The sequence below is a fragment of the Jaculus jaculus genome, chromosome 7 (genome assembly GCF_020740685.1).
Source record: "Jaculus jaculus isolate mJacJac1 chromosome 7, mJacJac1.mat.Y.cur, whole genome shotgun sequence".
Classification (NCBI taxonomy): Eukaryota; Metazoa; Chordata; class Mammalia; order Rodentia; family Dipodidae; genus Jaculus; species Jaculus jaculus.
Genome location: NC_059108.1, coordinates 116,901,338 through 116,916,320, shown reverse-complemented (window position 1 = coordinate 116,916,320; position 14,983 = coordinate 116,901,338). Strand labels below are relative to the sequence as shown.

The following is a 14,983-nucleotide window of genomic DNA, read 5'->3' as shown; positions in this document are numbered from 1 at the left end:
AAAAACAAAGTTCTTGTGAACAGAACAAAGCTAGCCTGGTCACAAGTTGGCTTTCAGCTAGGAAAGATACCATGTTGAAAGTCACCATACTTAACTTGGAAGGGCATATGACTACTGAAGGCTTGTGATGATGTCATTTAAAGTAATGCCCCTGTTTATCATTATCATGAACAAAGTACTTGGGAAGTACATTAGTGAAAAGTCATGGTGACATGCTTAACAATATTCATGTATGTCCTGTGCAATCCTTAGTTTAGACTCTCATCTTTCTTAACTTTCCTCTCATAGTCTTCCTGACCACTCACCTGACACTCACCTTTGAGTCTTTGGTATTTTCTTAAATACACCTTTGGCACCTAGTGTTTCCAATCCATTTCATCAGTCAATGACAATTCTTTCAACAATATTCTCCATAGGACAAAAACTCCAGACACCTCACTCAAACCTCAAAGAACATTAGAAGTCACTCCAAACAAACAGATCTCATGAATCTATGTAACTTATTAAATCATCTTCCTTCAACGTGCAAAATATAGGGACTTACCTAAACCATACCCCAAGGGTATCTTATCAAACAGAAAATGATCCTCTATGATACAAAAATCAGTGCAAAGTTTCATCTAGGCATCCTTAAGTGTACTCTATTAGCAAGGTGAAGAAATAATAATATGTAGAGTTTCTGTCATGCTCATCAATTTTTGCAGATCAGATTTGTAACAATTAGTAACTCAGTTAAGAGGCATTTTTGTCTGCAAACCTTTTCCTGAGCTTCCCAGCCTATAAAAATAACATCATAAATGAAATTTAAACTCTTAAAAGGCCAAGCACAAATTTTAGCAACCCCTGGAACTTAAAGACAGTCCCATATACAATGCTCTTTGATTACATTTCACTCTTGAAGAGAAAAGTCTATAAAGAGCAAATAATAGTAATAAACAACAAAAGAACAAAACAGGTAAACTTGGAATAGTCCAGTTGGTACATTCATCAAAGTTGTAATGTATGCTTTCCCATCTTGCACCGTCTCTAATGGTAAAAGAATAGTGTGAAACAATTACTTGGCACAAAGCTTGACAGGCCAAAGCATTTCAGAGAGAATTAGCTCTCATCATTTACAGAAAATTAGATTCATTCTACCCTTAACCCTCAGGGTCATAACATTACCAAATTAATCTGTTCCTTTTTGCTACTTTTCACTGAGTGGCAGATTGTAGAAATGGGAGGCTTAAAAGTTTAATCTATTCCTTCCTGCATTGAAAAAAAATCTCTGCTTCTAGCATACTAATTCACCACTTTATGATACGTAGATATATTTTTGATTCAATTTGATGAAACTAAGGACTGCTGGGTAATACCCATGGTTCTCTCCAACCAGTTCTGCATGCATCTCCTCTCCGAGGTCAAGTGCACTGGCAATTAGTACCTTATATTAACATTGTCACTATAAACAATTCAGGCATTTAGAAACAAAATATCAATAAACTTAGCAGTTACTTTAATTCATTTTATAAATAAGCAACTGAGAATTTTGCTCCAAGTGGTCACTAGTGTAGCCCATTCCATAAATGGCATTCTCCGAAGCATAAGGCACAATATGATACGAATGCAGCTCTTCGTAATACAGAGATTGGGAATAGCATCCCTGTACCATCAACTTCAGCCGTTTCCTTGCATCAGAATAAGCAGTCTTACAACAGGAAGCTTCCTTATAGTACTCATAACTCTCTTTCTCCGTCTCTAGGTGTATCTTCCTCAGCAAATTGTTAATTAACACAGACCTTCGTAAATAGGTTTCTGGGTCTTCTAGAAACCTAAGTTTCTCCAGAGAAAGTCTCAGAATGCAAGTCCTGTCCTCGGGTAATATCAGGTGCTAGAAAGAAAACACAGACATTCACTCACCACTAGAGCCTTATGCTATTAACAACATCCAGATAAATGAAAAAAAAAGCACTTACTTTTGGAAAATAACCATGGTAATCTTGATGTAGATCTTCTTCTTCTGCATATTTTCTCTTAAAGTAGGCTACTTTCGACGTTGTTGATGAATATGTTAATACTTTTGTTGGATAAGCTACAAAATAAGGAATTGGGGAAAGTCACATGTTGTGGGGGCAAAAGGCATTTTGTGATATAAATTACATTTCCTAACAGATATGTAGTGACCTCTCAAAGACTGCTACCTTCTCCCCAAACCAAACAGTCATTGGTAATTGCTCTATGACTGGAACTCTGGTTGATAAATGTCACCATTCACACTCAGATTTGATGATCTAGTTCAATGGTCTATGTTGATTTCCTTATGCAGCCCACCCCCAAAGTCCAACGCCAATACCCTGTTGAGTTCTATGCCTTTAAATGCATATCCACTAATTTGAAATTGAGAGCCGGGCGTGTGATATACAAGATAATAGTGTGAGGAGATAAGGAATTTTTCATCATTCTAATCTGCCTAGCACTCAGGGAGAATGTGATACTGGTTGAGTAACCAAATTGACATAAAACATTTGGTGGTCCAATGATCTCTCACAAGAATGGGTATGTATCTATAGGCAAAATCATTTTAAGCCGGGTGTGGTGGCGCACACCTTTAATCCCAGCACTCGGGAGGCGGAGGTAGGAGGATCGCCGTGAGTTCAAGGCCACCCTGAGACTCCATAGTGAATTCCAGGTCAGCCTGGGCTAGAGTGAGATCCTACCTCAAAAAACCAAAAAAAAAAAAAAAAAAAAAAAATCATTTTAAGTGGTTACAATATATAATCATGGACCTGTCAAAAGGCCTAATAGAAATTAATTGTGGAAATGAAAGAGATTTAAGTAATTCTCTGAGTGGAACATAACCTTGGTGTAAAGTGTGACAGGAAGACCTTTGTATTCCCCCTTTCAAATTTTATCTCAATTGAGGGTTTTGACTTCATTAGGGAAAAAGTGCTCAGTAATTTGGTTTAAAAGTAGGACTTACTCTAGGGGGCGCTCCTATCACAGAAAGGAAGCAAGACCAAATTCAACTACAAGTAATTGAAACCAATGAATGAATTTAGAAATTAAATTGAGTCAAGGTCAGTACTCATTCAACTTCAGGAGGCCAGACCAGAAAGAAATCTTGCATTTACACATAATTTTCTTTCTCCTTAATCCACACTCTCAAGTGTTGGAATCATTTAGTTCACAAAATAATGAGTAATTGGTTAAATAATGCTGGTTTAAATAAAGTTACAGTAAGACATTTAGTGTTTTCCTCTAAAAATCTTGAATTTCTAAAAGAATAAATATTAAAAATTTACTCCTCAGCAACCAGCTTCTGTAGTTTTGCCTCCAAGTTGGAGGCACAGCTTTCTGATAGCTTTTTGTAATGGATGTTGTTCCTGAACCAGTAAGGGACCCTACAAAGTCACACCTCAGGCATCTCAAATTCTCACCAGCATCACTTGATGATTAACCATGAAAGCTTTGAGTTAGTGTAGGCAAGTCTTATGCATCGAACCCATAAGGAGACTGGTGAGAATGACAACTCACAATTAAAGCCTTATGAACACAATCCCCACTTCCATAGATTTCCCCACTGATTTCGAAGGATTAGGAACAGAGAACAAAATGGTATAGAATGTATATTTTTAAATGGAAAAAAAAAAAATTACTGAGCCCAGTGTGCTTAAGGATATCTTTCTTTAGCAAACTGCATTGTTAGGAGCCTTTTAAAGAACCAAATCAAAGAACTAGGCGACAAAGCTTTATCCCTTGTGATAATCCTTGCTACCTTTTAGTAACTGTCTAAAGTAGCAGCGGCTCTCAAATATTAGTGTCAGAACCGCCTACGGGCCTTCTTACAATGAATTGTCAGGGCCCACCCCTCTCCCCAAAGGTTCTGTAGGCCTATAGAGGAAGTCTGAATTTTTTAACCAATTTCCATGTGTGATTATGAATGACATAAGAGAGGGCAAGGTATAGCTTGGAGAACCAATTGACAAACTTATTGTTCTGCCTCCTGCTCCCAAATCATCCTATAGGGAAGATAATTTGATTGAATGAATCAATGACAGAAGGGGTAAAGAAAGGGGAGGGAGAAGAGACAAGGAGATAGAAGAAGAGAGGTATGAGAGAGATTCATAATGATTCTGACTATATTTGAGCAATTAGTCTATTTTCAGACTCTGAAAATACAGGGCACATTCTCAGAGGTCTGGGCTTGAGACTTAGCTCCTCCATGGGCAAGACATCCAGTTACTTACTTTACTGCTCTTGAAAGAAAAACCAACCTCATTCCCCTCTCCCCTCCCACCCCCATGGGTTGCTGAAAAGCTTTCACAGCTGGTATTGGTTTGGCAATTACCTCCCGTGCTGGCTGCTAAGCTATTTGCAATGTTTTCCACACCAAATTGTGGAGGATGGTTTTAGCTACTTTTAGGCTAAAATATATAGCAAACATAAGTTTCTACATCTGTTTACTTGCTGGATTAGCACTCCCAATACTCAGAGCTGGCAACTAGTCCTTGGTCCTCTGGCTCTGGCAGCTCAGGATACAGATGAGAGGACTGGCTGGTGGGCATTTCTGGGTTAGTGTGATATATGTGGCAAAGACTTGGCGTTGCGAACAGGTGAAAGGAGGTTTGTCTCTCCAGCTCTACCACTTCTTAGTCGTGTGACCTTGAGCAGATGACATAAGCTCTCCAAAAATCTCATTTGTTAAGTGGGCATAGAAATCCACGGGCTCATATGACCACTGAAATAATTCATGGAGAGTGGCACCATGCCTAGCACAGAGCAAGCACTTCATCCAACCCCAGCCGTAAGGAGTGACAAAAGTCCCACAGCAGTCACACGGGGGTCAAGCCCATCCTGGCCCCTCTTCAGCGGAAAACCCTTTCCACCAACAAGACCGCCAGAGATGCTAGATCGTAATGACACAATTGAAAATCTGCATAAAGGTAGCTGCGATGGTCAAATTCAAAAGTACTGCACAGATTCCATAACAGCCTTGAGAAAATATTTCAGGGGTACTACCACTGGTCATAGGTTTTGGATGATGGAAATACAGACTGTTTTGTAGCATCCAGGCATCTGGACAATTTGTTAAAGTGAATCTCAATATTCAAATATATATATTTCTGGTGATAGAGTTAACATGCATAAACATGCTTATCATAATCCTGTAATTAAAACCAAGAGCAGCCCATGAGAAAGCTGAAGAAACACACGAGTTAGTGTGCTCTCAGGTCTGAGGACAGCATATAAATTATGAAACCAAATTGAGCCTGAGCCTAAATTTAACTCTGCAGGTGAAACAGCTAATGCTGGCTTGAATGTTAAAATTATTTTTAATACTGTAATCTCTGGGCACACAAAATATCTGTGCCAGACTCTATGGGTCTCACAGTGTTAAACCTCAACAAACAACAAATCAAAATGCACAGATCAAGTGACCAACCTGTCATTAGAGCTCTGGCAATATAATTTATACATATTTCTTTAAATAAATGCTCAAAATGTAATTACCAACGATTGCTCAAATGCCCTTCCTTGTTGTTCTGCTTTTACCTCCAGACAACTCAAATCCTGTTATTGTACGAGTGATTTCATTTGGTCCATGGCCCAGGAACAGTACATTAAAAAAATATCATCAGCAAATTAATTTATAAACACTTCGAGAGAACAGACAACAGTCAAAGAACAACCACTGCCATCGTCATCCTTTGTTGTTGTTTTTTTTTTTGTGTTGGTTTTGTTTTTCATTTTTGTCAGAGAGGTGAAGAGGCAATGTGTTGAACATATTTTAATTTTAGTTGGATTTTCATTTTCTCCCCAACATTTTTTTTTTCTTTTTCAAGGTAGGGTCTAGCCCAGGCTGACCTGGAATTCACTATGGTTTCTCAGGGTGGCCTCGAACTCACGGCAATCCTCCTACCTCTGCCTCCCAAGTGCTGGGATTAAAGGCGTGCACTACCACACCCGGCTCTCCCCAACATTTAATCAGCACATTGCAGAAACAAAGTGGAAGCCATGGTCCAGCCAGCCACAGCCAGCAGAGGTGGAGGCCCATCAGTGCGAGGAAGGGGGAGCTCTATGTTAGTTCAACAACCAATTTGTGTGGAGACAAAGCATCCTCTCACCCTCACAAGCTCTTATTGTTTCTTCTTGCCTAATCTCAACCTGGCATTGAGTTTCTCGTCTGTCTAAATCATGCTTTACTAGTGTAAGAGCTATCAGACGCGATAATTTTTATCTTAAGGGCTGTGGCTATTTCTCTTTAGAGAGAATTAGCTTCACTGAAGCGGGTGGCATAGCTCAGTGATAGGGTGCTTGCCGAGCATGCCTGGACCTTGAGCTCAATCCCCAGCACAGGCAGAAAAACCCAAACAGTCAAAGAAGAATGATTTCATCTGTCCCTTTTTGCCACGTGTTACAGTCTTGCTGTGTGGCTTTCGGAAACACTTTGACACTACCTTCCAGCACCATGTATGACGTGTGTTCAAATACCAGCCCTGTATTTTGTTTGCTTAGTGTCTTTGAGCAAGATACCTGACCTCAAAAAGCCTGAGTTCTCTCATCCAGTAAATGAGGGGACAAATCACTGAGTCCTATTATGTCACTTAGATGAGATGATGTTGAAAAGAAACTTGGTTTGGTATCTGTCACATCCACTCATGTTTTCTACTCAATAGTCACTGTCTATCAATATTGAAGTGACTTGTTTTGTGAAAGCCTATCTTACTCAGCAGTGTTATATTATATGCAGGATATTTGTGACCCCTTGTGTGTAAAGCACAGGTTATATGGAACTCATAGGCACAAAGTTCATGGCTGTATGTGCCTTCTACAGGCCTTTAGCCTTGTTATATTTGACGATACTCAACTGCTACCTTCCTTCTCTTATAAGCCCTTACTCTGCCCCTCTCTGTGTGACGTGTTCTGTAGCAGGAGAACTCCTGCCGACAGTTAGCTGGGAATCAATGGAGCAACCTGTTTCCTTAGCTTTATCATCCACTCTACCCACAATATTGACTTTGTTGGCAAGTTGGAATCACCACAAGTTACAGATTCTGCAAGACTTTCTTAGGAATTTCCAGAGATACAGTGGTTTCTTGAGATACCAGCAGTATTGTCGCCTGGCATGAGATTCCTTGTCCCTTGGCATAGTATCAAGCACAGACATGGAATACTAAACAGAGCATGAGTGGTTCCTCAAGTCTATCTGGTTCTACCAGTAATAGTCCCTGAACCAAGGAGAATGCCATTAAATGAGATGTGACCACCCAGTCAATAAGGAAGCTGTGATACACCACAGGTGGCTTCTCCAGTGCTCTAGCTCTGCTAATGACAGAAGCAAAGGGTCGTGAACTTCTAGGATACACTTCGTGATTTATCAATGTCTTGGAGAGGGACATGGTGCGCTCTCTCTCACTTGCGCTTTCTCTGTCTCTCCATCCTTTGCCTTAGAAGGTAGGGCCAAGTGACAAAGAAAACTGGCCAAGCAACCACACTGCTGATATGACTTCCAAGAACTCTCTCACCAATGATAATACAGAGAGAAGCTTCACCTTCCTTAGATACAGGGCCCATGCTCAGAGAGGAGTTTTAATCCTTGATGTCTGGGTGACAGTAGTCTTCAGGGAAGTGACAGATCTTCATCATGCACATCATCTTGTATGTGTGCATGTATGTGTTTACAATTTGTATTTTTTATTGTTAGAGTCTGAGTGTGTTATTTTGTCTCTCTCATTGCTTCATTATGTGTGTATGTACCAATGTGCACATGCCACAACACACACATGGAGATCCGATGACAAACTTGGGGGGGTGTCCTCTCCTTCCACCTTGCTTGACTCAGGGACTCCCTTTTTGTTTTTGCCCCTCCATGTGCACCAGGATAGCTGATCCTCAAGCTTCCAGATTCTTCTGGCTCCACCTCCCATTGCCATGGGTTTATTAGGGTTGCAGATGCCTGTGCTGGCTTTGTGGGGGTGACAGGAGTTGAACTCCAATCCACAGGCTTGCAAGCCAGTGCTTCTAACCACTGGGCAATTCCCCAGCCCCTTGTCTTTTTTTTTTCATGAAACTTTATTTTAGACTTGATAGTGTGTTATGCTTGGTTTATCATTCAATAGATTGTTAGGTACTCAGTAAATATTTAACAAATAGTAAAATAAGAAACTGATAGTTCCTTTAAAAACATATACCTAGGCCAATATTGTTTCTGATATCCAAGAAGGGTTGCAAGAAAATACAGGCTGAAACTAATCAATCACTGGGATGAGAAGGAACGTATGAGCATGTGTTCTGGAGCTGGCCATTCTCTGTCCTTGCTCCTAGGGAGCCTGGCTTCTGTCCCACCTAAGATGCTCTGCAGTGAAATGATCTTCAGTAGGAGGATACCATTTTTCTAGAGGTCTGAGTAATTCCTTGACTTGTACTCTGTTCAAGCTCAGACCATCCACCAAAGACACTGGCTGTCTTACCCCACATCACATATGGAGTGAACTACACAGTGACCAAACAAGTAGCACCAGGAGACACAATCAAGCCTTTAAGCTCTTGAGTGCTGATTGTCTTTGCAATATCTCCAGCTTTCATTGATGTCTCAACCAGTGGTCCCTTTGAATAAGCACCTAAAATCTAACACAGAGACTTGGATACATACCACCTTCAAACGCATCCCAGTTGTACATCTAGCCACCTCTGAGATGTAGAAGGCTCCTCTATCTCCACTATGAAGAAGACTGACTATTGTTTCCACAGTTTATTATATAAAAGCAAGTCCTCGGATTTCTAAATATAAGCCTATTTTAAAATACTAGATACAACACTAGTAAGCCTTCAGTGCTTTTCATTACTACCCTCCTATTACCACCACTGAGAATTCTTACTGCAACCTGATGGCTCTGTATTGGGCTTTTGGTACAAATCTGATTAGAAAAATAAAAATAATTGGGTTAGACTTAATGGGAAATATCAGTGGCTTGGCCCTATTAAATAGATGGCTAATTTTGCAAACAGGTACTAGAGAAGTGATAAGATTGATTCCTCCCCCAGTCTGAAGGGAGACTTCTTCCTTAGCTTTGATACTGGGGGTTTGGATCAGTTTATTTCTGCTCCTGTTTCTGGGAAAGTGACTTCATTTGAGCTTTTTCTGGGTCTCTGAAGCACGTGTTGCTCTGACAAACAGACGATCTGAGCTGGCCATTCTTTGGCTTTAGGTTAAGGTAAAGTTGGAACATCAGTGTTTTGCCTGCTGGGCTGGCGTGAGTCATCAGCAGAGAACCCAGGTGTGGTGGAGGAGAGGGTCACATCCTCTTGATAAAAAATTTCAAACATTCCAGTGTATCTCAAGCCATCTTCTAAACCCTATAAAAGTTTCATGGCATAAAACTGAAAATTGCCAAACATAGTAAGAAAATGGAAAATGAAGTCTGAAACTACACCTTGGCTTCTAACCTGATTCATCTTGAAGTAGGCTTTATACTACTCCTGTATGCATTGCATGTTCCCTTTATGACCTGCAATACATTGTGTGTGTGTGTGAGTGTGTGTGTGTGCATGTGTGTGTGTACACAAGTGGCAATTACATTGACGAGGGGAGCTAGATCCTGAAATATAAATATTTTTCCATTGATAGACGTATTCTAATTGAATCCACTGATGTCTCTAAGATTAAATATGTTATAATACTATTTGGTTTATTTGTATTTATTTAACTGAATACTATGGTACACCTCTAATGAGTGATTTTTGAAACAGAGACATTCATCAAAGTTACACAGTGTATATTCTGCATGGCACATATCTTATGTAAGATCAAAATTAAAATTTAAGAAGTTTTTTACATTTGACCTCTTTGAATGCCACAGCCAGTGGTCTCAATGAAAAGACAGGAGTTCACAGAAACTGAAGGATGCCAGGTGATTTTAAAATCTCTGAATACTACTTATGCAGTAGGGATATATAAAAGTTACGAATACACAAGATTAATGCATACACATGAGCCAATCACTGTGGCTGCTTTGCTCAAACAATCCTGAGATGAATGGCGTGGACAGAACTCTTACATATGGAAGATGACAGTGAATCTCATTTGTCTCCTTGGACTTGTGTCTCACACAGCTATGATGCTGGAAAGAGGAAGAAGCTTGGGTGGTGCTAATAGCTACTAAGCGCAACAGCTTCTTAATGCTTCACATGCCATTATTTACAATGCACATTTTCAATTACAGATATCTCACTAGGTGACTCCAGAAATCAATAATTTCAAAATCTCATGATATTCATACACACATGGAAGACCAGAAAAAAAAATATTTCTCAAATTGGTTTCTGAATAGTTTTTTTAATGACTTATTTTTGTAAAGGACAGTAAAGAAGACCAGGCAAAAATACAGCATGGTATATTTTTATGGGTTTCTAATTTGCTTGGCTAGATACCTGTGAGAATTGCACAGGGGGAAGCTCAGGGCCTTTGGAAGGTCCACGTGCTGGAGATCTGACTGCTTATTTACAGTTGGTAGTCAGTCTTAAAATTGAGAATAAAGCATTTCATTTGCTGAGGCTTCTATCATCATGACCTTAACATAGGTTAATTTTTAAAAAATCATCTCAACCTCTTTTTGCAAATTGAAGCATTCTCTCCATTTCTTTCCCACTATGCACAACAGTGTACTCACAAGCTTCCACTTGACAGATTCCGGAAGCCAGGCTACCTAATTTGGCCCACCCAATTCACATAGGTCCAAGAGAGGAAAATCTGCCAGCCCGCAAATGTCCTTTTTACAGAAAACCTCTATTGACTTCTGCCCAGCAACCATCTATATAAACCACCCCTTCTATTGATCTTGTAAATATGGCAAGCCTACATTAGCATTTATTTCTCTGGATACATATTTAAACAGTAATTTCTTTTATGCTAGTGATTACCTGGCAATGCTGACTCAGTCTGAAAAGTGTATTTCTAGGACAGCTTCAGCAAGTCTGGAGAGAGCTCCCCCTTTGCACATCGAGCATTTCTCACAGCCTCCAGCTCATGAATGGTTACCTGAGATGGTGAGATGAGGAGACGGACAGAAATCACACAGGAGGAGTCCAGACTGCATGGACAGGAGCTGGTTATCAGGACAGAAGTGGACACTCAGATATTTGTGGCTGGGTGGATCCAGGCGAGATAGATAAACCTTCAAACAGGCATTCACTGACGTTCTCTAGCCTTAAGTTTAAACTGGAGCACTCTTAACTAGCCTAAGAAATTTGGAAATAGCTCATCAAATAATTTATTTACTTGGGGGGATATTTTCAGAAAAAAAAATATCAGCAAGTTGGTTTTTCCTTTTAGAAATTGCCAATAGATATCGTATGTTTATTTTTAAATGGCAGATGTTGTATAATTTCAGGACGTATTTTCTCCAAGTAACAAAGCAGCCGTTATCTCAATCACACAAGTAATTCAGTCTTTCTCCGGAATGGGGACTTTTTTCTGTCAAGATTTGAAATAGCCAAACACCATTTGTCTTTGGAGATAGTTCGCTGGATATACAGAGCCCTGTGTGACCGCACCTTGTCTACATGGGTGTGTGCTCCGGGCTCTCATCATCTTCTATATTTAGAGACATGGGCTTTCCAAGGGAAGACTGGCATCCAATAAGGAAGACCCCATCCAGAGAGAAGTGAGTTACTATGGTTACTGTTCAGGAGGTTGAGGAGCCGGCTGCTCTTGGCCAAATGGACCTTATCCAGAGGAGGAACCTAAAAAAGAACGCAGCTCCCCATACGTGTTGATTCAGTTTACTGGCGAATACGGGCTGCCTCTAGACACTCGCTCCCTCGCTCGTTCGCAGCTTCCAGCTCGCAGCCTCACACAGGCAAGCCAGGCAAAAGCACCAAGGAAGGTGGAAAACTTCTGAGCACTAACCAAACAGTGATGAGCAGCCCCCCCCCACCTCCAAAAAAAAAAAAAAAAAACCAACCCTAAAGATACTGGTGTGTGGGGGGGGAATCAAATCAGGTTATTTGGGATTGTCTACTTTTCACTGGCTGGGGGGTATGCCCCTAGTTTTCCGCGCTCTACGAAAGGAATCCTTTGGGAAGCTTGGGGACAGATCCCTGGATGGAGGGGTCCTGGCATCTCTTGCGATCTGGGTTTACTCACCAGGAACCCGCGCGTGCACCTGTGCAGCTTTTTCCTCCCGGTACGCACGGGTGCTTGGGCGGTGAAGGGGGGGGGGGTGAGGGGAGGGTCCCTGTCCGGACCGCGGGCGGGCGACTGCAAGGGCGACTGCAAAGGCGACAGCGGCAGCTCTGCGGCTCGGCGGGCGGCCCTGGCTCCTGCAGGTCCGTCCCTGGCTCTCCAAAGCGCCTCTCGCTCCAGGCTCGGAACGCGGGGCGGGAGCGCAGCTTTTCTAGGCGCGCATTGGACCAGAGGGAGCAGATGTTATCCGGTTGCTAGGAGCGTTGCTAGGAGGCGATGACGCCCCTCCACCGCTCGGAGCAACTTTCCTGTAGGTCGGCAGAGCGCCGGAGGGGGCTCGCTGGGAGCCTGGCTGAAGGCAGTGCGAGGAAGGGGCGGCAGACCAACAGCCCCAAACACTCGGGGGAGGGGGTCCCCACTGCGCTCCTTTAGATGGGTCCAGGAGAACGGGCTGGGGAGAAGGTGGGTGAGCGCCCGCGGGCCTGGGTGAGGGGAGCCTTGGGTCCCAGGAAAGGGCCACTCACTGTAGGTCCTAGATGGGTGCCCTTTGTGGTGATTGGGTTTGGGGACAGTGGTGGGGGAGCCCAAGGAAACAGCAGAATTTGTTCTTTGCCTTTTTGGACCTGGATCCTTGCGCTGCGATGCCTGTGTGGCAGGGTAGGCTGTGTGGGATCTTTTGCCTCTGGGGATCCCTTCGCCACGGTGTGTTATGGTTCCTTTCTGCAAGTTTGAGCAGTTGATGATAAGAGGGAAACATAAGACGAGAAAACCAGTCCCGGGCCTATGAGACCTTTTGGCAATGAGTGTGTCTACCTCACGACTCCGTCTTAAGTGCCAAGGAGTTCAAGGGGGGAGGGGGTGTTCCCTAGTCTAAAATACTTCGCACATTCAGAAAGACTTCACTTGATCCAAGAGTTCAACTGTCGGGCGAACGTGAAGTTTTCTTTAAAATAAACATAAGGTACTTTTCACCAAAGACACTAGAGAGAGTGCATGTCTCAGTCATTTATATGCTTTAGTATGAATTTACCCAAAGGGTTACATCCTCTCTGATTTCTCACCGGAACGTTTTTAGGGCTTTGTTCTGTTTAAACCATGGGTTCTTGTGTTTTTTGTTTTTATTTGGGGGAAAGAGCTCATTTGGGTAGTCAATGAACAAATATAATGGAGGCAGACGACATCCCTAAGAAAGAGTTTGTGCTCCGAGCACTACTTTGATGATGAATTTCTCCCGACGTAAGAGGTACGCCAAAGTCCCCAGTGCCCTATAGAGTCAGGCTGCGAAGGAACCTGCGGAGAAGACAAAGTAGACGGCAGAGCTGACGATACACTTGCAGCTGGCGGGGCTGAAAGGAGCACTGAGACAGGGCAGCTTGATCCCCGAGATGGCCAGAGCCTGCAAAACATTCTGCTTTCTCCTTGAGGGCCTCACGGCGCTGCCCTCAGGCAGCCTCTCCTTCTTGTCTTGTCCGCCTCTCCTCCTACGAGTGTCCCGTAGCCCTTTAGCTGTCAAACTGGACTCTCCAGGTTCCTTGAATGGGACCGGTTCCTACAGCGGCAAGGGTTTCCCTCGCCTGGTGTTTCTTCCTCCTCCAGGGCGTCCCTTTCCCCTGCTTCCTCCTGCTCAGATTTCAGGTTGCAGCATTTCATCTCCTCCTAGTGGCTTCCCTTGATCGCCTCCAGCATCCTCACAGTCCCACATCACACTCCCCACCCCATTCCACAGTGTTCATCACGCCAGATTCTAAGCTCTTCCTACCTCCACACAGCACCTGATGCCTAAGAAAACCCAGAACCCACTGTCATGGAGGGATACATGCTACCTGGCCCAGGTTCCAGTTAGTGACCCTGAGAGCTGCCCTGAGCTGCTGTTTTGTAGCTGAGAAGAAAGAGGGAGGGGACTATTATACAGAAAATCATTTCCTGCTTCTACTGAAGCAGCAACCCATTTATGCAACTTGTTTCCTCCTCAGAGCTGTTCACAAAGGGTTTACTGGTGCTGGGAGATAATCAGTCACCTGGATCATCCTCGAGTACTCTTCCCTCCAAGCCCTCCAGAATGAACATGAGTCCTCTGAGTTGCGCTGTTTTCTTTCCTTACCAAGAAGCCCCAGGCTAGCAACATAGCTCAGTGGTAGGGCACTTGCCCAGCACTGAGCAAAGGCATGGGTTCCATCTCTAATACCACCAATCGTCTTTATAAAGTATCCTCAGTGTACAATGATATATGTGAAAACATAAACCAGGTATTGCTTTATATACAAACTAAAAAAAAATAAAATAAAACCACTCCATAAGCCAGGCCTACTGACACAGGGCCTTGTAATCACTGGAGAATGAGGCAGGAGGGTCACAAGTTCAAGACCTGTCTGGGCTGAAAAAGGGAGTTCAAGGATATTGTGAGTTGTGAGTTTAAGGCCTGTCAGAGCAATTTAGCAAAACTGTACCTCAAAAGTAAAAAGTAGGACAGGAGAGATGACTCAGCTGTTAAGGCACTTGCCTTCAAAGCCTAAGGACCTGAGTTTGATTCCCAGCGTCCAAGTAAAGCCAGCACAAGGGGGCACATAGATCTGGAGTTCCTTCGCAGTGGCTAGAGGCCCTGGCACACCCATCCTCTTTCTCTATCTGCCTCCTTCTCTCTTTCTCAAATAAATTATATATATATTTTACAAAAAGTAAAAAGGGGGCTGGAGAAATGGCTTAGCAGTTAAGCACTTGCCTGTGAAGCCTAAGGACCCTGGTTTGGGGCTCCATTCCCATTCCCTAGGACCAGCCAGAGGCACAAGGGGGTGCATGCATCTGGAGTTCGTTTGCAGTGGC

The 14,983-nt window shown here is 42.8% G+C and overlaps 1 protein-coding gene across 1 annotated transcript; it reads right to left on the bottom strand.

Annotated features, from left to right (window-relative positions):
• Window positions 1-475: 475 nt before the first annotated feature.
• LOC101614438 (protein piccolo-like) lies at window positions 476-13,813 on the bottom strand. Its single transcript, XM_045155582.1, has 6 exons — window positions 13,679-13,813; window positions 12,468-12,883; window positions 12,125-12,374; window positions 11,018-11,084; window positions 1,956-2,071; window positions 476-1,870 (listed from the first exon to the last, which is right to left on the bottom strand). The coding sequence occupies exons 1-6, from the start codon at window positions 13,811-13,813 to the stop codon at window positions 1,496-1,498; spliced, it is 1,359 nt and encodes a 452-aa protein (XP_045011517.1). The 3' UTR covers window positions 476-1,495.
• Between the last annotated feature and the right edge of the window lie 1,170 nt (window positions 13,814-14,983).